A 22,240-nucleotide genomic window follows, 5' to 3' on the forward strand; every position below is an offset into this window, starting at 1 on the left:
GAAGGGGATGATGTTGACAGAGGAAACAAGAGGCACAGCTATGTGGAGAAGAGGTGGGCAACGGCATGGCCGAGAAAGAAGAAAGAATAAGCAAAAGAAAGATGGAGAAGAAAGAAAGAAGAAAACAAAACAGAGGGGAGAGAGGCATTGTGCGGCGTTGGGGTGAATACAATGGAACCCTAAAGGGTTCCCCTCCAGCAGCACCAAAACGTCGCCGTTTAAGGCCTAAGGGGCTGGGCCCATTTCTCACACCCCAACTCGGCCCAACAGAAAATAAAAACACACCCAAACACCAAAACCCAATCCAAAATGACCAAAATAAACCAAACAAAAGATACATTAAAATAAAATACACCATAACCTTAGCAATTAAATAAATAAAGCAATAAAACCAAAATAATAATAATAATAATAATAAATCAAAATAAAAGTGTCAATAATAAATGAACAATAATAGTAATAAAGGCTCAAAATTAGGAATCTCACAGGCCACGTCTCTTATGTTGGATTTGCATTTTTATTAACCCTGTGTATTTTCATTATGCTAGAAAAAAAAAAAAATGCCATTACTCCTTGATTTACTTTTTTCAATCTACTTCATTGTCATTTTTATAGATGGGTTCCAGTTTAGGAAAAAATCGAGTCGTGCGAATAATATTCAATCCCATTCATTGCTCAACAAATTTCTTCTCCTTTTCGTAATACTGCTCAACAGGATTTAGAAAGCTTTCCCATACCTTATTAAAGTTGTTGTCTTTGAGCACAAAATTGCCAGTGTCGTACATTGAACCATAGGAAGCAACCCCAGTTAGGGGCGGGGATATCCATACGTTTGTTATGTTTTGCAGTTTCTCAGTTGGATGGAGTTTTTGGATTTCTCGGCTTAATTGGTTATCCATATTAGTGTCTTCTTCTTAACCTGGTGGTTGATGTGGGTAGTTGTTTTTGGGTTTGGTTAATTGTTGTTTTGTGATTGGATATATACAGTGTGGTTGCTTCATGGTTTGTTTGTGTGGTGGTGGGGTGCCAGTGGAGTGGTTATATAGACGTTTAAATCATGTTTTGGCACAAGGTGTGCTGTGACATTATGCTTGGTATTTAACTATTTATTGCTAGCAGTTGTTCGTGTCTCTGAATGCTATGGATGATGCGGTATATTGGGCTTTGTTTAGGTCTTTATATATAATTAAGTTGGATAATGAATCTTATCAAACTCTACCTTAAAATGTTCCGAGTTCTTCCATTTATAGCACTGCTTATTTTATGATCTATTACAATTATAGAATAGTCATAATAGATCTTTATTTTATTTTATTTTATTTTATTTTATACTAGCTAAAGTGATAAAATTTCACATCAATAATGTATTTAATATATTAAAAGATAGACTTGCAAATATGAATCTTAACACTTTGAATTCATTTAACTGGAAAGTACTGACTACCTTGAGGGCTAGTCATTAATAGCCCATGATTAGCAGTTATTTCCATTTTGGATTCCCTTGGGGCAGGATTATCTCCACTTGCAGACCAGATTATGGTTTTGTCTGGAATCTTGTCGTACCAAATAGAAAGAACGAAGAAATCTGTGTTGGTGCGATGACCGAAGGCAAAAATTGGTAGCAGATTATTAGCGAATAAAAGAGTGATCAAAATTGCATAGAGTGAACTCCCCACAGTCATGTTTCTATGAAGAGTTATCATTATTTGCATAGAGTTATCATTAGTTTGAAAACATAGTAATCATTAATTGAAAGTGTTTGTGTTTGAATAATGTTTAGAAAAGAAATAAGATGGGATATAAATTTTTTCCAAACATCTCCTAAGCAGATATAATGGTTGTGGTGTGCGGATAACAGTAATATCAATCAGTAGAGAACTGCAAAAGGCTTTTGTTACACAGCCTCCTACACCACACACCACACATGTTTTATTTTATTTTTATAAATTTTATTCCTACTAAAATAATTGAGTTCTTTTACTTATCATCCATATGCCACACATTTGCTAAAGAAAAAATAAAAAAGTAAAAAATTAAGAGTAATGTTTTATAACGTCGTGGAGTGCGCAAACGTCGTGAAATCGTTTTGAAAGAGAGTAGGGTTTATGATTGAAAAATTAATTTTATTTCATATGAATCTCATATTTACTCACATTTTTTAAAGAAATTGCATGACACTTACACATTCTACAATTGAAAATATCATTCCTGAAAAATCAAATATAGTGTAAAGAGTAAAAATGATGAATAAAATTTTTCACTGCAAAAAATTGAATAGCATTTAGCATCAGGGAATTTGGGAGGCCTTTGGTGGGCTTTTTGCACTTTTCAAAACAAGATCAAGATACTATGAAAATGGGCTGTTCTTTTTTATTTGTGGGGAGGGAAAACCTTTTGCAAACCGAATATATGAAATATGAAAAAAAGAAAAAAAATATTCCAAAGCGAGAATGTTAAACTTTAGCTCACTCGGACTCGGACTAATAATTATATTCTTTATGTTTGGAAAAGTTTTTAATCACATCTCATTTCTTTTTATCATTTAAATATAAATACTTTCAAACTAATCATTACAATCTTTTTAAACTAATTATTATAACTTTTCTAAACTTTTAAATATAAAACAAAAAATAATTCAATTTTTTCAAATCTCAAAACAAAATTAATATTAAAATATTATATTATAACAATATTTTAATTTTATAATATTTCTTATTCAACTTTTTCTCTCTTATTTTTTAAAATTTAATAAATATTAACTCAAATTACTTCATTATTATTCATAAAAATTTCATCTCATCTCATTCTCTAAGCAACATGATGGCGCAATCAAACTACATCTTTCTGGTGTTGTCCATCCAGTTACCGTAGACTATAGCACGACATTATACTCATAGCTCTCACGCCTCCAAGCTATCCAATCTGCTCTTAGATTAGTGCAGACGCAGACATTTCTAACAAGGAAGACGCTTGGAACCGATCAAGTGTCATACCTATTTTTACACCAACAAATGAAGATCTGCCATGTATGAATTTTAGCAAAATAGATAATAGACCCACATGCAGCTGGTCACGTTTTTTGTATTCTTTTTTTTGTGTGCTCGAGACCTCTATGTAAAATAATAGAAAGCTCCAAAATGAAAATGATGATGCTCAGTTTTTATGGTCTTGGGTTCCCGTATGGTTATTTGAATGATCCATCGCATATTGCAGAGAATTTTACTGCCATGAAAAGAGAACAAGATGATGATGGAAAACTATTTTCTAGTACTCAGGGATCAAATTTGCTTTGGGGTTTGGTTTTCTGCATGTCTTGTTGCTAGTTTAATATAATGTGATTTATTTTTTTCAACAATTAGAATGGAGGAATTGAAACTCGGGTTCAAACATTATCCAACCACTTGAGTTTACCAAAGACTTATTCAAAGATTGTGGCCATGGAAAAGTTCCTGCAATTCCAAGATTCTATTCCTTGTAAAATTAGAGCATAACAGAAATTGCATCCAACACGATATGATCAGTTTTTGCGTCCAACATGTCCTAAATAAATTGACCCTAAATCAATCATAAATATATGCCCTAAATACTTAATATGCAGAAGAGAATGCATAACAAACAAAAAAAAAATTTACAGGTTAATGACTAAAACCCAGTGAGTTTCGGATCGAAGATTGGTTTGTTCTAAAGCATTCGACGGAGAGGGAGAAAAATCAGAGGGCGCAGGGAAGAGAAGAGAGAAAGGGAAAATGGGAAAGAGGACATTAGGGAGAGGAGAAAAAGAAGAGAATCGGGAGGGGAGAGTAAAAGAAGATAATCGAAAGAGGAGAGGAGAATTGGGAGGGGGAGAGCATAGAGATAGTAATAAAGCTGATTCAATAAGTTAGGATCCCCTGTAAGACAAATAAATCTCATCTGTTAAGATTCTATTGGCCGGTGCAAAAATGGGTATGACACCTGACCAATTTTGAGTTTTTCTCTTCTAACAAAAAGAAATATATTTTCGTGGTATATATTTTAAAATTTTACCTTCATGAAGCTTTGCCTAAAAGAGAAAAACTTCTCATCGGTCAGTCTGTTTTTTTCTAAATAACAGCCTTCCAATAAGTGAGTGTTACATAAGTCTCACTTTAACTACCATATGGTCACACAGTAGATGATAAAGCACGAAAAAGGATCTTCTTCAGTGGATTCCTCTTGTTCCTGTTTAGTCCCCTTTGTTTCGGAAGTTGTTTCTATTTCTACATCAAAAAAAGTCGACCCCTTCTTCTCCTTTTTTTTCTTTTTTTCCAAATTAATCACAAAATATTGTACGTATGGGGAGAGAAGGAAGCAAATGAAGATCCGCTCGATAAAATATAAAAAAGTAGATCGAAGACAGGCCACCAAAATTGAGTGAGGAAGAAGAAGAAGATTGAGGGCTAGTTTAGATAGAGAAACGATATCATCTCATCTCATCATTAAAATTTTTTCAAATTCTCACACAAAATATAATAAATAATTCAACTTTTTCAAATACAAAAACAATAATAATATTAAAAAATAATGTTCTAATAATATTTTTTTCAACTCATCTAAAATTATCTTATCTTATCTCATTATCTAAATGAATCTAAATTATTATGATTGAAGGATACGATAACAATATTGATACCAAATTTGCTTCTTCCTCTTCCTCGCTTTCTCTCTCTCGTTTCCGATTGAAATTTCAAAACGAAAAAGTGATAATAATGATAACAGTGAAAGTATCTTCGACCGACTGTAGAATCTTCAAATTATATACTGAAATAGAAAATATTGTACACATAAACAAGGAAGAAAAGAAGGAAGCAAGGAGGTGGAAATCGTAGGGGCTAGGGGGCAATCTAGAATGGGCCGTTTCACAAAGCTTGGTGGGTAACGACGTTGTCCCATTGTGGCGGCGACAGACCTGGTGTTGTGCAGCGGTCTGGGCTCCCAAAGTTCACGGAAATTCACTTCTCTCCTTCTGTTGGTTTTATCATATAAGACCAGACTCACGATATGCAGTATAAGATTTTACATGTGGCCAGCTTTTATTAGGGGCTGTTAAAAGGCCAAGGCCAAGGCCACTCTCTTATCGTTGCTGGTCCATCAACAAGCAACAGACCGTCAAAAATCCCAGCCACAGGCGTTTAGGCGACAATTTCAAATATGCAAAAATAATAAATCATATAATATTACTCTGCGCTACTTCTCTCAGAAAGCTCCACAAAGTTGATTCTCTTTCGTTTCATCTATATAATCATCCAACCTCAGAAAAGTAAATTAACACAAGTTGTGCCGCGATTACAACCATGGTTACAACTTTCAGTTATATCTAAATTTTAAATAAAAGCCACTACGAGCCAAAGTCCGACAAATCCAATTGGTGTTCTTCACGCAAAATTGATTAAAAACCTGGCCCAAATGCTCTCTTGCCTTTGATATTATTAGGCGCTTTCAAAGCCAAATATTCTAAAAACACCTGCCAAGAAGAATTAAAGGGAACTTATATATGTATGAAACTGATGTTCATCACCAACGTATGAAATTATCGAACAGCAAGAAACTGCAATACCTTCATCAGCCTGATATTTGTTTTTGTCATCTCCAGCATATGCAAGTAAATTGTATTTAGGATTCCATTCCACGCTGTTCATGGCAGCCCGACATGGTATCTGATGCACTGTCCGTCCAGTTCGAACGTTTGACTGTACCACACAGTAGCAATATCACCAATTTATCTTTATCTTATCTTAACTTTAAAGTGAAAGTCCAGAAACATAGAATCCATGTTTGTCCCACCACTTAATTAATACGTTCTTATCTCAAATGACTTAAGCCTGAATTGAATATTAATGGGCTGAACTGTATCTTCAGCTAAAAAGTTGAATGTCGTAGAAGGACAAGCTTTTCTCACACTAAGAACGCAGTTCTTAGGGAAAGAAAATCTAGTTTAAGTCATACGGATACTTACTATATCAATGAACAAGTCTTCACTGGCAGAAGCAACATAATCTCCGGTGTAATTAAAGCTTATTGTGCGGACAGGCCATCTAAGAAAGGCATTGAAAGGCCAATTCCATGCACAGAGATGCAAATTTTTGTCAAAAGCATCAGTCATAGTATCCCCCACAAATGTTAAATTTGGTTAACAACTGCAAGGATCACTGAGCACTAACACATTATATGATATATCCCAAAGGGAAAACTCACTCAAGTTTTGTAAATGTTCGCACACAGAGCATCTCTGATATATCCCAAAGGCTGACTAAGGAATCAGCACTTCCAACAGCAAAGTATCTGTCATTCAGAAAAAATAATTGGAAGTTTGAGAAACAAAATCTTTATATCCATTGTAGTATATATCTTACAATAATTTTTACAAACGTGTGACCCTTGTTAAAGGACAAATATATAATTAGGTTAGCATAGAGAAAAGTGACCACAATTTTATATCTGCATAAGTAGGTTATAAGAAGCTGTTTTAACAAGTGAAAAGCCCAAAACATATAAGAGAGTGTTGATGCCCACCTTCCTATTGGATCAATTGCAATACAATAGCAGCCAGCTGTATGAGCCATAAGGGTGTCAAGCGGTCGCAGAGATGGGTATGCTAGTACTTCAACAGTACCTAAGCAGAAGATTATATAATCAAATGTCTATTCAGGCATACAAAGATGGCACAAAGTTCATCTCCTAATCGGTAAATGTTATCAAATTAATAGCACAATGGTCCAAAATACTGTAGGGTTTTTTTTTTTTTTTTTTTTAATCAAGAATTTCTGGCACTATTCCCTTTCCCCGTTAAGTTGAATTTCTTCTGTTTACAGGGGTACAAACCTTCTTTTGCAGTAATATAATCTTATATTACTTATAAAAAAGAAATTGCATCACAGAAAGAAAAGTGATTGCCCTCTTAGAATCATTTGTACCATTTCCAGTGGTCAAAAAGAACATCTCCCCTGTCATGTTCCACGCAATCTCATTTACCTGGGAAAAAAAAGGAAGTGCACTATTCAAGAAGCAAATGATACATAAAATAAATTACCACAGATAAAAATTGATGACATCCCTCAGATTTTAGGAAGCAGCCTCCCCCCTGACAGACATAACATATTGAGAACCTGATAACATGTAGGGGCAGGAACAAGTAACTCGGATTCAAACCCAAGCGATTGGATTCTCCTCCTTCATTCAAGCGCATAGTGGATTGTGATACCTTAAAAACTCATACAGTGCATTGCTTACTGTAATGCCCCAATGGAAGGCTCAAATCACATAGCTTATACTCCAAAATGAATAGTCAATGATACAATTGGAGCCTCATTGGAACATTATAAAGAGCAAGAACTTCTCTTTCCTAAGCAATGTGGGATCTCATACACCACCTACCCTCACTTATCAGAATGGGGTATCACACTTACACAACTATATGTTGTAAATATAAATAAAATTATGCAACAATCAATTTTTTTCCGGAATTGTTTGGAATCTTCCATGGACAGGAAGCATCAGTGGCAAACTGTTGGTAGTGATCCATTGGCCCTTAAGAATTGATCATCACCTTTATTCAATCAGCAAAAGATTGGGAAGCAGAGTTTTTTTTCTTGTTTTTTAATCTCTTATATTCTGCCAAGATAGGAGGTGGCAAGGATAGGATCTCGTGGGCAATGTCTAAGAAAAGGAAGTTTGAAGTCAAAACATTTAGACACACATTGTGACCTGCAAGCACTACTTTTTTGTGGAAGGGCAATTGGAAAAACAAAGCTCCACCATGAGTGGCGTTCTTTACAACTGCACCAGGGAAGATCCTAACTATGAATAATCTTAGAAGAATGAGAATATTAGTAATGGATTGGTTTTTTTTTTTTTTTTTTTTTTCAAATGACGGGGGAATCACCCCACAGCAGAGCCCTTAGGAATCACCCATGGAACCTAAACCCTCGAGGAAACTGGCACAACAACCCACTACCATGGCCTCCCACTTAAATCGCAGTTTGATCCCAGGGTGCATCGAACATGTGACATGGGGCTCATGCACACAAGTTCTCCCTCACCACTTGGGCTACCCACGGGTGGGTAGTAATGGATTGGTTTTGTATGTACAAGAAGATCATGTAAACAACATATCATCTCTTGTTACACTGCAAAGCAGCTAGAACTGTATGGGGTTAGTCTTTTATCTTGTAGATGTGCAATGGGGGGGTACCCCAAAGGGTAGTAGATTTACTGCCTTGAGGGCGTAGTCATGAGGTAGGCCATTGAGTTGTAGAAGTTTGGGGGAAGATTCTGTTATGTGTGATGTAGTGTGAGTGGAAGGACCACAATGAGCAGAAATTTGACGATTGTGAGAAGACAACTGATAAGCTTGGTTACAAAATACTGATTTTTTTTTTATGTCTAGGTTTCCACTCATGATAATTATAGCTTTCATTCTTAAGAGTTTCTCTTCATGTCTTCCTTCACCAACTCTATAGTTAGGTGCTTCTCATGTATACATGGGTTGAGTCCATTCATGGTTTTTAATAAAATTCTTATTTATCAAAGAATTTATTTATTTATTTTTTGATAAGTAAGAAGTTTTATTAATCCACGTAAATAGGCAATACCCGAGTACACATGAAGTATACAAGAAAGAGCCTAGTTACAAACTACTCGCTACGAAAAGTAGCATAAAAGTAATTAAAACTCGCTCTGTTCAATACTATAGATGAAGCCCAAAGCAACAATGTGTGATAGAAAAAGACCCTAAAACCATCCAGAGAGCGTTCCCTATTTTCAAAACATTGACTATTTCTTTCAATCCATGTACACCACATTAAACATAGAGGAACCATCTTCCAAACGGCTGCAATGTGATAGTGGCCCCGAATCCCTCTCCAACATGACAATAAATCCATCACCTCCTAGGCATAACACATGCGATACTAAGCCTAGTGAAGATGTCATCCCATAAAGCCTTGACAACTTCGCAATGGAGAAGCAAGTGGTCTGTTGATTCGCAGCTGTGTTTACACATGAAGCACCAATCTGTTAAGTAAAGGCCGCGCTTTTTCTGCTTATCGATAGTCAATATTTTCTCACGGGATGCCAACCAACCAAAGAAAGCAACTTTGAGGGAGCATTGCTCCTCCAAATGCTCTTCCAAGGGAAGGCATTGGAGAGGTGAACCATTAATACCTTGTAATAAGAGCGGACTGAAAATTTCTTGTTCCTTGTACGTGTCCATAGTAGTTTGTCCTCCCTTCCTGCTTGCACTTTCAGCACATATAAAACATTGTAGAAGTCAGCAATGTCGTCCACCTCCCAATCTTGTACAGCTCTAGAAAAACTCATGGACCAATGAAGAGAATCAGCAGAGATGCTCATATTATCAATCACAGAAGCATCCTTATTTGACGCAATCCTATAAAGAGAGGGGAAAGCATTTTTCAAGGCCACATCACCACACCAAATATCCTGCTAAAACCTGATTCGCGTGCCCTTTCCCACCTCAAGTTTGAAATTACCGAGTATATCTTCTCATCCATTCCAAATGAATTTCCAAACACCTACCCCGTAGGCCCCTTTTACTACATTAGAGCACTAATCCCCCCAAATGCTCCCGTTTTTAATATCAATGATACTTCTCCAAAGAGCGTCTCATTCCTGATGGTATCGCCATAGCCACTTTCCAAGAAGAGCCTTGTTGAAGGTTCTCAATTTTCTAACCCCCAATCCACCACAACACAAAGGGGTGCAGACTTTATCCCATTTAATTAAATGGAATTTTTTCTCATCTTCTAACCCTCCCCACAAGAAGTCACGGTAAATCTTCTCTAGTCTATTTGCCACCCCTGCAAGCAAAGGGAACAAAGATAAAAGGTACGTTGGAAGACTAAATGATGCGCTCTTAATAAGCGTGGTTCTACCGCCTTTAGACAAGTAAATTCTCTTCCAACCCGCCAATTTGCATTCGATTTTCTCAACAATCCCATCCCACATTGCCTTGGATTTATGAGGAGCCCCCAAAGGAAGTCTCAGGTACTTCATAGGCAAGGATGACACCTTGCAGCCCAAGATGGCAGCCACTTCGCTTAAATTATTAACCAAGCCAATTGGAACTATTTCGGACTTTGATAAGTTCACTTTAAGACCGGAGACAGCTTCAAAACAAAAAAGGAGGGCTCTCAAGGAGTGAATCTGGTCAGGATCTGGGTCACAGAAAATCAACGTATCATCGGCAAAAAGGAGGTGAGCAACTGATATGCTACCATGCGAGGAACCACCCACCGAGAAGCCCGAGATAAAGCCCCTGTCCACCACCCCTCCAACAGTCTACTCAGCACATCCATCACAAGAATGAATAACAACGGGGATAAGGGGTCCCCTTGTCTCAAACCCCGAGAACTGTTGAAGAAGCCTTCAGGAGTGCCATTGATCAAAATGGAGAATCTGACAGTTGTGATACAATATTTTATCCACCAACACCATCTTTCTTCGAAGCCATGCCTGCCAAGAATATACAAGAAGAAATCTCAGTTCACATGATCAAATGCCTTCTCCATATCCAATTTACACAAGATACCTAGGATGTCGTCGCTAACTCTATTCTCCAAGCATTCATTAGCAATAAGAACAGAGCCTAGAATTTGTCTTCCTTTAACGAAAGAATTTTGTGACTTCGAGATGATTTTCCCCATAACTTCGCTTAGTCACTTAGCAAGAACTTTTGAGATGATCTTGTAGACCCCACTCACCAAACTTATGGGACAGAAATCTTGCATCTCCACCGACCTCGCCCTTTTTGGGATAAGGGCGATGAAATAGGCGTTAAGACTTCTCTCAAATTTCCTAAAAGAGTGAAATTCGAGAAAAACCTTCACAAGATCCTCCTTGAAAATGTCCCAACAAGTTTGAAAGAACGCCATTGTGAAGCCATTTGGGCCCGATGCTTTGTCTTTATCCATCCCTTTAAGCACGCTAAGCACCTCATCCTCTTCAAAGGACCTATCCAACCAAGCCGCACTTGATTGATCAATTGAATCGAAAATGAGTCGGTCTACCTTGGGTCTCCATTGATATTGCTCCGTTAACAGCTTGTCATAAAAGTGGATAATGTGGTTCTTGATAGCAACTCTATCCGTCAAAACCCTATCTTCCGAATGAAGGACCTCAATGGCATTGTTTCTACGATGGGAATTAGCAACTCTATGGAAAAACTTTGTGTTCTTGTCCCTTCCTTCAACCAAAGGACCCGAGATTTTTGTCTTCAAGAGATCTCCTCTAAAAGTGTGATTTTTTCCAGCCCAGCTACTACAATCATTTTCCTTACCTTATCATCCGCCGAAAGAGCCCCATCCACTTCTTTATCATCAAATTGATGCAACTCCTGAAAGAAAGGAAGTCGTTGGTCACTAATGTTCCCGAAGACTTCCCAATTCCATTTTCTTAGATCGTTTTTCAAAGCTTTAAACTTCCCTGCCAAAACAAACTAGGGGTGCCCATGAGTTGATAAGAGGCCCACCACGATCTAACTTTCTCTGTAAACCCATCGACCTTCAACCACATTTCTCGAATTTGAAGTATCTATGTCCCCCGTGAAGACCCCCGCGAAGACCCCCGCAATCTAATAAGAAGGGGAAGTGATCAGAGCAAAGCCTAGAGAACCTTTTGGCAAAGGTTGGGGGAGTGGACCTCCCAGGAGAGAGAGACAATGAGCCTGTCCAAGCTAGACCAGGCCCTCCCGTTAGACCAAGAGAAATCTCCCCCCGCCAAAGGTAGATCTACCAAGTCTAGCTCAAATATAAGTGCTGAAAAGTCAGCCATGGCTATACCCATGCTAGAATACCCTGATCTTTCACTCGGGAACTGACTGACGTTGAAATCACCTCCAATACACCACGGGATATCCCACCAACTACACAAACCAGCGATCTCATCCCAAAGGAGTTGTCTTTTGCTATCAACATTTAGCCTGTAAACTCCTAAGAACCCCCAACCAAAACCATCTTCTACATTCGAGAAAGAGCATGCTACCAAAAATTTGCTGACGAAATCCTCCACCAAATTAATTACTCTCTTATCCCACAACACTAAAATGCCCCCTGAAGCACCCTTGAAGACAAGAGTGGTCCATCCCACGTAAGGGCAATTCCACAAGCTTCTTATTAATTGCTTGTCAATAGACTTCAACTTAGTCTCTTGCAAACAAATCACATCTGCCTTCAATTCCTGTAATAAGTTCTTCACTCTAAGGTGCTTGCTTGGGTCATTCAGTCCCCGAACATTCCATGAAAAGATCTTGGGCTTCATGGAACGCCGAGGTTCACCCTATCATTGTGTCTCCCCTAGCTCGCACTTCCTTCCCTTGCATCATAGTTTATGGAGCAAACAAGCCTCTTAAGCTCCCTATCTTTTTTAGCGGCAGATTTGGCAATAAGTGGTTGTCATGCTACTATGGCAGTGAGAAGAGCTTTAAACTGGTCCTCAAATCCTTCGCATGAAATCCCGATGCAGTGACGAAGTTCATCTACCTTTTGTAAAACCCAATCAGATTGTATGCCAGCCCATGAAGGCGCCAGTGGCAACGAGCATAAAGGACTAGGTTTGTCTCCAGAATCCCCCAGTTCCATGTCAACTCCAAACTCCTTGCAAACTAACTGTAAATCAAACCCGAGTGAAGATTCAGCATCCGAGAGAACCCCCATCATTTGATGACTCATCATCCCCTTCTGCCACTGTGCATAGAACCCTTAAGGGGGTCTCTAATTCACAGAACGATGGGTGAAGGCCTTGGGCCCTAAATAAACCTCTGAGGGCTGTGAGGGACCAGATTTAAGCAAAGGGTCGTCGTAGCCTTCAAACCGAGGCAGCTCGGTGGAGGACGATGCCTCCTCGCATAAGTTTCTCACATTCGAGGTCAGGAACGACACCAGACTTCTAGCCATAGGGTTAGCGGAGGCCATCAGCCCTTTCTGTGGCGCCGGCGAGCTCATCGGCCCTTTCTGTGTCACCAGCGAGCCCCCAGAGACCTGGGGACAGTCAGCGACACCCTTCTCGACCAAACCAGCTGACGCCTTCAACTTCAAGGGGCTATGCTTCTCAGCAAAGCCCTGTGGTTGCACCCTAGTAGTGGTCGTAGAGTCGCTGGCAAACTTCGGTGTGTTCTGTGTCACTGGTGGGGCAGCCAGGTCAGCCGCCAAAGGCATTGCGCTTTTACGGCCCAAGACCAGAGTCTCACGGGCCCGAGAGGACCCCTTGGCTCTCCAGACAAAATGAATGGGCCTAATGGGCTCGACCCAGTCCATACTACCAACAGGCTCTTGGGCCCCCATTTGAACAAATTGTGGGCTCGCGGGCCCCTTCAAGCTCTGACCTAGTACAGATAATTCCTTTGCCAGGGTCTACAAATTCATAGACCCTCCATTTCCCACGTCCATTACCAAGGTTCGGCCTACATCCACTGTATTCATCAACAGCAAAACTTCCTCCAATACCTCAGACAACTGTGCTCTGACAGCCCACAAAATACCTTCAACCTCCCCCAACTTCGTACGCTCGATAGAGGGCACCCCACTACCCACAAGGCAAAGGGAGTTCAGCGCTGGTCTCCTTGCCTATCGACACCATGGCAGAGCTACCCCTTACCAGAGAGTTTGCCGGTGACCTCAAAACAGAGGCGTATGAAACACCATTTGAGGGAGGCTTCTCTGTTTCCAACCCATAACCAGCCACCCCACCCCGACGTAGGCCACCCTCTCTAAGCACCCCCGCGAAACCAGCCACCTTCTTGAGGTGGTAAGCGAAACCTTTCCAACCGCATCCATTCACGCCTTCAGGGACAATCAGAGAGCCCCTCTTCCTGCCATTCCAAAATTCCTCCAAGTGCATAAAACATCCTCTATTGTTACTGTGACATTGAAGAATGAGGACCCCATTTCCCACCCTCAACTTTCTAAAAAATCCTTCACTCCGTCGAGAGGCAAGAGCTTCTACAACCATCATTGCCACCCATGAAGCTGACGTCCCGTTAATGAAGAGAAACAGAACCATTCTTCTATTTGTCTCAATGATACAAAAACTTTAACCAGCCACCTTCGAGAAGATGAAAGTTTTAAACTCCACCATAAAACTCCCATCACCTTCCATCTAGGTAGCTTTGAAGACAGAAGTAGGAAAAGGAAGAAAAGAAACAAAAAAAGAGAGGAAAGGGAAGGAAGAGAGAATCAACTCTGGCGAGAAGCGCAAGAGAAGGGATTACGTTTGTGCATGAGGACAAAAGAAATGTGTACGGAGAGAAAAGAGTAAAGAGATAAAGTTTTATGGCTACCATACAGTAAATTCACTGTGAGGTGGCAAGGGTGCTATGGGATGAGTTTTTTAGCTAGACCGGACTTGCATAGGTGATTCCTAGAAGGGTGGTGGATCTTTTTGCTTGTTGGAAAGGCCTTCAAGGCAATCCCCAAATTGCTGCTATATGGGAAATGATTACTTTATGTCTCATGTGGTGTGTTCGGCTTTAAAGGAATGGCCATAGCATTGAAGATCCCTAGCGCTGTTTGTATGAGCTTAGAAGTTTCCTTTTCCACACCTTATTTATGTGGCCTTCTGTTGTTATATTCAATGGAGCTAGCTTTCATGACTTCTTGTATCATTTTCTAGCTCCAACTTGTAACAAGTGTTCTCCTTCATCTATTTTCTATATAGTTGGGTTATGCCTATTTCCTTTATTCATTGAAACTTTATCTTACTTCAGAAAATAACGTAAATTCATGTAAATAGGTTTGATTATGTGCCTGAGAAGTAACTATTGTTAAGACATATATAAATATTAAAAATCTACCTCTTCCCATCACTTTAAACTTTTAGGACAAGTGATGATTTCACGTGATATCAGAGCAGAGAACCTGAGTTCATATCCTCACTCTACACTTTACCCATTTAATTTAAATATTCCACGTGTTGGACCCCTTACTAAGGGGGAGTTTAGCACACACATGAGAGAGAGTGTTGAGACAAAAAAATTATTAAAATCTACCCCTTCCCATCAGTTTAAAATTTGGAGACAAGTGGTGATTTCACAACTATTAGTGTTAAAAATGACATTTATCTAGTTCAAGCAATGTGGAGGGCCATGCCAAAAAGAAATAAGACCTTAACCAGAGCCAGATGGTGATGTTCATCCAAAACATATTTCAAGGTGAGATACGTGTATGTGTTTGTACACATTCTTAACTTTAATTAGATGAGGCACTGGACTAAATTGACAAACAATTAAAATTTATATAAACATCATAAACAGTTGCTGAAGAAAAACAAAAATTTTAACATCAAGTTTGGAACTATATATTACCTCATAGCTGAATTTGCGCTTATGGATTGGCCTAAATTTCCGAACATCCAGTATCGTTAGTTCATCATCCTGCAGTCGATGAGAGATTAGAGTAAGAAACAGCAGCAAGTTACTATTTGTAGCATGCCAACAGTCGGCGATTACCATATCTATCCAAGTCCTGCTTAAGATACAATGGTTATACAGCAATGGAAGTAATAACTCAAACAAATTTGAAGTAAAAAATATCATGTCAGAACAGTATCAACCCTGCAGATGTTTTAGCATGCATGCGGACTCCTGTACAATATTACCCACCCTATTGCCAACAGCTACGTGTGTCCCATCGGGTTTATACGTAATGTTGATGTTCTCCCCACTAAGTTCTGCCTGCTGTGAGCATTTCCCACCTGTAAAACCCAACATAGACATAAGTGTATGCATATACTCTAATCGTTTTTATGAAAATTATAAGGTGGGATCTTTGGATTGGGGGAGGGGGGGGGGGGGGGAACAATAAAAATATAGTTTACCGATGATATAAAAAATAAAAAAAACCTAGATAGCATATGCAGGCGTAGTGGTTTTGCGTTTGGGACAAATGGTCAAGGTACCAGTGCAAGTGCTCCCAAGTTCACTCACTTCATTCTATCTCTCATATACAGTTTCAAGGACTCGGAAATAGTAGCATATTTTCGTGTTAGCTTATTAAAAAAGTTCCTATCGCTAATGAAGTGGAACGAATGGATTTTTACATACTTCGAGCATCCCACAAACGCACAGTCTTGTCACCTGACGCAGTTGCAATTAGATCAGCGTGTTTGGGGTCCCAACACAGCTGATCCACACTATCAGTATGACCCTTCAATTCAATATCTTTAACCTTACCCTGTAACAAACACCCTCAAACAAGCGAATCATTATGGTTATCGTTATTGATAACTTCAATTAACAACAACAACAACAACAACAAATGTTGCTTTTAGAAGGGTAGCTTACGTGTCCGTGCGGCTCAATGTGCCAGACACGAGCGGTTTGATCCACGGAACCAGAAGCGAGCTTCGTGCCCGAGCAATTCCAAGCCACCGAATGCACCTTTCATTGGAGCCCAACAGCCATTAATTTGTTAACGAGATGAAAAATTAATCAATTACACGGGGAGGCAGAGGGAGAGAGAAGGAGAGAGAACCTTCTTCTTGTGACCTTGATACTCTCGGCTATGGAGATTCTTAAAAGGTAAGTTTGCCTCCATCTCTTCCGGTTTCACACTCGAATCAGATTTTCATCGGCTCTTTTTCCTGAACTAGTACACATTAATTGGGGGTTGAATTTTTTTTTTTTTTAAATGGTTAGGCATGCCGGGTCAGGTTGACCCAAATCGTGACAGATTTTTAAGTGAGTTGAGTTGAGATGATAAAATATTATTAGAATATTATTTTTTAATATTATTATTATTTTGAAATTTAAAAAAGTTGAATTATTTATTATATTTTGTGTTAAAATTTGAAAAAATTGTAATGATGAGTTGAGATGAGTTGAAGATCCAAACTAAGTCTTAGACAAATGCTAGTGCTCGGTTAAATATAAAGAATGGGTAAATTTGCTGGCATTGGATTAGCCATAATATCTTCATCCGAATTTTGATCTACAGTCATTCTTCATATTTGAAGAACACTGTAACTCAGTCATTTTATTTTTTAATTAATATTTTTCACCAAACCCACTTATCTTTTCTCTACTTCATTTCTTTCCCACCATTCCTCCTATCTCTCTCCACTTCAGTTTCTTTCACACGCATCAAAAATTTCACATTTTCCTTTTCATTCCACACACCGATCGCCGCCATTAGCTCTCCCGGCAATATCCTCATCCATCATCGCAGGTTCAACTCCGACTAAATCGGTATCACCTCTGTCACCGGCATCCCTTCAACGGAGCCCTTTCTCTGCCCTCATTTCAAGCAACACGACTGGATTGAACATCACCATTGTCCACACACGACGGTTTCGTTTGGTCTTGAGGGCACCACCCCAGCACCCTCTCATCTCTCTCTCTGATCTTACCATTTCTCTTTCTCCCAGTTGGATCAGGTATTTGTTGTTAAAAAATGGGTCTTTACATTTCTTCTTCCTCACACATTTCTTTTTTAAAAAATGTGCTTTTCTCTCCGGCTTGTCCCCATCTCCATAAGCAACTTAGTCCAAGACAACCCACTTCTTCCTCATCGCCAGCTCCTCCTTCGCATTGCTCACACCAAAGCCCATTCTCACAGGTGAGTTTTCTCTTATTCTCTTTCTCTTCATTTTTCATGTTCTTGAGTGAAATTCTTTATGTGAAATTTGGATGAAATTGGTAAGTGAAATTTGGGTGAATCTAGGTTGAGCTTGACGGCTAAAATTTGGGTGAAATTTGTTAGAGTTAGTGGGTTGGTGGGAATTAAAGATGGGTCGTGGTCCATGGCTGAAACAGAGTAAGGACCTGGGGTTTGTGTTGGTGGGAATACTGCTAGAGAGTAAGGACCAGAGTACGAATACTGCTAAAGAAATTCAAATATGATAAATGATATTGAACAATAACTAAATCACTTAATACCCATAATATTAAATTCAATCGTTAAGAAAGACATGCCCTTAAGATATACTCTGCAACGTAGTTATTATAATCCTAATCTAGATTATAAATCTTACAATCTTATAAATCTTATAAAGAAAGGATCTTAACAAGAATCTTAATACTTGGGGCATATTGTTTTGAATATTTGCTGAATTGTTTGGTTACAGGAAGAAACTTATTGAAGTCAATGGTCAAATGACTACCTAATTATTTGAGTTAGAACAATTATTACATATCGAATGAGTTCAATTTTCTTTTGCAACAAAGAGACATTCCGAAAGGCTAAAGCTCAGATTAACTTTTCTTTATGAGTAGAAGATATTAGATATAGCAATGTTTCAGCACTAAGGGCAAATGTGGATTTTTCTCAGATTTCAACACCGTATACTAGCTAATTGTGTTTTTGATTTTGTTGGAAATTGGAACTAATGATATATTATCATACATACATTGTTTTATTTTTATTATCAATTATAAGAAGTAATATGAGATCTCATTCATACTTGTTAAAGTAGTCAAAAAATTAATATAATAGCTGAAGAGAAAAATATGCTCAGTAATTCACATTTGATGAGTATGGAAACTGTAAAAAGTTAGGAAAAGTAAATGAGGGTATTGTATCGAAAATTACCAGTAAAAATGTCACTAAAGAAAAGGAAAACCAATGAAAACATTGATATGATAAGACACTAGAATACATTAAATATGCAGACTCCTCTTTGCATAAAAGATTAGTAAATAATAAAAATAATGGTTGTAAATATCAATATATTTCTTTCCCTCATATGAACATCATGTGTTTTAGATTAGTGATCTTACTGCATGTGTTTTTAAATTAGTGATATTACTGCATGTGTTTTGAGATTAGTGATTACACAGGCTGTGATAATGTAGGCAACAGCTATATGTATCCATGAACTGAATGTTTGCCTTTGTTTTCCAAGACTACATTTGATCTGGTTGTTCACTGAATTAATGTTTGCCTTTTTACTCATTATCTACATATAATATACGTCTAATTTTGTACAATAATAATTTCTTTAAGGATAGACGCCACATTTGATGAAGATCCCTTCTTCACCACTCTATTGGAAAGTGGTGAACAAAGTATCTCCAACACTCCAATGGGTAGCAATCATGATAATGTTGTACTCCAACCAACACGACTGGAAGGTGAAAAAAGACCACCTAGTAAAAAATCTGCACGAGGTGTGTCTTTCACCGTGGAGGAGGACAACCTCCTAGTGTCGGGTTGGCTCAACGTTAGCATTGATTCTATTCAAGAAACTGACCAAAAATCTACACAAATGTGGGATATAATTTTGGATTATTACAATGAGTATAAGAAACCTAGCAATCCAGAACGTTATGTTGTGTCACTGACCAATCAATGGTTGATGATCCAAAAATGCACAAATAAGTTTTGTGCTGCTATAGCCCAAGTAGAATCATTGTATCCAAGTGGTGCAACAGAGCAAGACAAGGTATAAATTTTGAACTGTTTCAAATATGCAAATTATTTAGAGAAATTATATTCTCACATTCTCCCTTGGCATATTTAGATTGAAAAGGCCAAAATCATGTATAGAGAGATTGAGAAATCTAGCTACAACATGGAACACTGTTGGTGTCTATTGAAACACCAACCAAAATGGCAGCAACATTTGTCAATGTTGTCAACAAGAAGGAAACCGCCTGGGAAACGTTCAGCTATTGCAGACTCGACTCCAGTAGGAGATGACACAGTAGGTGAGAACGTTGAGATCATTATTGAGAGACCTCAAGGCAAGAAGGCTGAGAAAAAAATGGAGAGAATGAGGAAGGCTACAGAAGCTTCGGACTCTGAATTTCATGCCTCCTTAACTCAGATGCACAAGGATAGAGCCATGTTCATGCGAGAGAGAAGGCAATAGGCCAGCAAAGCGAACTCTTTTAGGTCTAAATTAGTAGCTGAAAAGAAAAGGAAGACTGATATGGAGATAATGAAATTGGATCTTGCTGGTATGAATGCAATGCAGCGAGAGTATTTCCAAAATTTCTTTTTTCAAAAAGAAATTTTTGAGAAATCTAAGAGGCGGTTTTCATCTACATCTCCATCTCAACCTTTCGGGGGTGTGTAGCCATTTCTTGTCTATATTTTGGGTTGTTGTTATCTATTTAATATTGTAGTAGAACACTTTTTAACTGGTTTTAGTTGTTGGAAATACATGTGGCTGGGCAACCACTATATGCAGAGGAAGAGCTGTATTTTGGGCTGTAATGTGGGCACTGTTGTTGTTATATTTTGCGTATTGCTATAATGTGGGCCTCATGGGTACTACTGCTGTTATATTTTATGGGTAACAACTATATGTGAAAGAAACTTATTGATTTTGTGCTAATTTTTGTAAATTTTGAGGAGCAATTATATGTTTCTGTTGTTATATTTTTTAGGATGTTGTATGTGGTCAGCAACTATGATTTGTTGTTATGTGTGTGCAACATCTTTTTGAGCTGCTGTTATGGGCATAAATGTGGTCAGCAAATATGAGCTATTGTTATGTGTGTGCAACATCTTCTTGAGCTGCTGTTATGTGTGGACAGCAATAGTGGTTAGCAACTATAAGCTGACCAGTGCTTCTTTTTGAGTTATCAGTTCTTTTTATCTGTTTGTAAAGCTTGTGATTTGATTTGTAGTTGCCTTAAGAAGTTTTGTTTGCAGTTGTGATTTTATTTTATCTTTAAATTTTGGGCAACAATTGTGTAAGTGCTGAAAGTATAGATTGTTCGATTGTCAACAAAAGTGGTAGTGTTTAAATGATAATGGTAGTCGCACAACTTGTTGCTCAACTAAAAATGCTTGTGGGGAGAGTTGTGAAAATAAAAAGAAAATAATTATTGGGATTTGTAGGGAAGAGTTTGAGATTATGAAAAATAAATAAATAAATAAAATTATAGAAATTAAAAAAAAATTATATTAAAAATATATTTAAAAAATAATAATATTTTATTATTATAAAGAATGAAATAGCTAATTCAATGTGGAGTGAGAGTTTTGAGTCATTTGTTGAAAGCCAAAAAGTCATCATATTAGCCAAATTTTGACTTAGAGATAGCTAATCCAATGTGGATGCTCTTAATCCCGTTTGTATTTAGAGATAAGATAAATTGAGATGATTTTAAATGAGTTAATAATATATTATTAAAATATTATTTTTTAATTTTATTATTATTTTAAATTTTAAAAAAATTAAATTGTTTATTATATTTTGTGTAAAAATTTAAAAAAATTGTAATAATGAAATGAGAAGAGTTAAGGTGAGTTTCAAATACTACCAAGATAAATACAATAACATTTTTAAGTATTTGTAAAGTTGCATCTTTAATTTTTTTTTTTCTTTCTTGAGAGCAAAGCTACATCTTTATTGACAAATCGTGATTAAGGCCTCGTTTGTTTTTACATATGAGATGAGATAAATTATGGTAAAAGTTTAAAGTTGAATAAAATATTGTTAGTAAGGGCGAAACTAGAATTTGGTGCATGAGGGAGCGATTAGCAAAGTGTATCGTATGTATAGATGAATGGTAACTAACATTTAAGGTAGCAAAGTGTGTCACCAACATTTAACATTAACCATGTAAGGTAATTATCTAGAGACAACTAAATTATTCAAGCCATCAATTTGAACCTCTCACTTGAGCTCTATTGAATTTAAGTGAACGATAAAAATTAAGATAAAAATAGCTATGTGAGACTTGTTGAAACAAACGATAAAAATTAGTTATGTGGTTTTATCTAACTACTTTGGATAAATTCATCATTCGTAATAACAAATGGGGAAGGTGGTCGTAAATTTTAACTCCCATGAAGATGTTATCTCATGGAATAAATGAAAATAAAGAGATAAAGTTAAGATAATGATAGGCTTACTACCACCATTTTACTACTTTATAGTGTATTTGAATTTTCTTTTTTTTTTTAAATTATTTTTTAAGTATTTTTTTAACATCGTTAATCATTATGAAAAAAAATATACAACTTCACTAATAGTCACTTCCTTAACTATTAAATAAAAGAAAAATAAAAAAAGAGAAATTCTATTTGCAGTCTTGAATAGGGGATTGCACATGCAGTCCCATTGATAAATAAGGATAAAAGGAAAAAAATCATCATTTTAAAAATGATATTACTGTAATTTTAAATTTTTTTTTAAACATAATTATATAGACTTGCTTGAACAATCTCCAAAATGGGATTTGTATATAGACTAATTCTAAAAAAAATAAAACGAGCAGTAAATGAATGGTAAAAAATAGTAACTCTATCATTTGGTA

General features: G+C 37.4%; 2 protein-coding genes across 2 annotated transcripts; both read right to left on the reverse strand.

Annotated features, from left to right (window-relative positions):
- Positions 1-5,171: 5,171 nt before the first annotated feature.
- On the reverse strand, positions 5,172-16,650 carry LOC121234575 (THO complex subunit 3). The gene is made up of 11 exons (XM_041130543.1): positions 16,503-16,650; positions 16,313-16,408; positions 16,073-16,202; positions 15,632-15,723; positions 15,335-15,403; positions 6,933-6,990; positions 6,532-6,631; positions 6,214-6,300; positions 5,975-6,053; positions 5,576-5,708; positions 5,172-5,482 (listed from the first exon to the last, which is right to left on the reverse strand). Exons 1-11 carry the CDS (start codon positions 16,563-16,565, stop codon positions 5,448-5,450), a joined length of 942 nt encoding a protein of 313 aa, XP_040986477.1. The 5' UTR covers positions 16,566-16,650; the 3' UTR covers positions 5,172-5,447.
- Positions 11,588-15,328, reverse strand: LOC121234576. The gene is made up of 2 exons (XM_041130544.1): positions 13,006-15,328; positions 11,588-12,975 (listed from the first exon to the last, which is right to left on the reverse strand). Exons 1-2 carry the CDS (start codon positions 13,314-13,316, stop codon positions 12,747-12,749), a joined length of 540 nt encoding a protein of 179 aa, XP_040986478.1. The 5' UTR covers positions 13,317-15,328; the 3' UTR covers positions 11,588-12,746.
- Positions 16,651-22,240: the final 5,590 nt, after the last annotated feature.

The sequence above is a fragment of the Juglans microcarpa x Juglans regia genome, chromosome 6D, assembly GCF_004785595.1.
Source record: "Juglans microcarpa x Juglans regia isolate MS1-56 chromosome 6D, Jm3101_v1.0, whole genome shotgun sequence".
Classification (NCBI taxonomy): Eukaryota; Viridiplantae; Streptophyta; class Magnoliopsida; order Fagales; family Juglandaceae; genus Juglans; species Juglans microcarpa x Juglans regia.

Coding starts and splice junctions, on each gene's coding strand:
- LOC121234576 (XM_041130544.1), bottom strand. CDS start 13,316: ATGGGGGCCCAAGAGCCTGTTGGTAGTATGGACTGGGTCGAGCCCATT. Junction 12,976..13,005: donor GACTGTCCCCAGGTCTCTGG/GGGCTCGCTGGT, acceptor GAAAGGGCCGAT/GAGCTCGCCGGCGCCACAGA.
- LOC121234575 (XM_041130543.1), bottom strand. CDS start 16,565: ATGGAGGCAAACTTACCTTTTAAGAATCTCCATAGCCGAGAGTATCAA. Junction 16,203..16,312: donor ACATTGAGCCGCACGGACAC/GTAAGCTACCCT, acceptor TGTTTGTTACAG/GGTAAGGTTAAAGATATTGA. Junction 6,301..6,531: donor GCAATTGATCCAATAGGAAG/GTGGGCATCAAC, acceptor TCTGAATGACAG/ATACTTTGCTGTTGGAAGTG.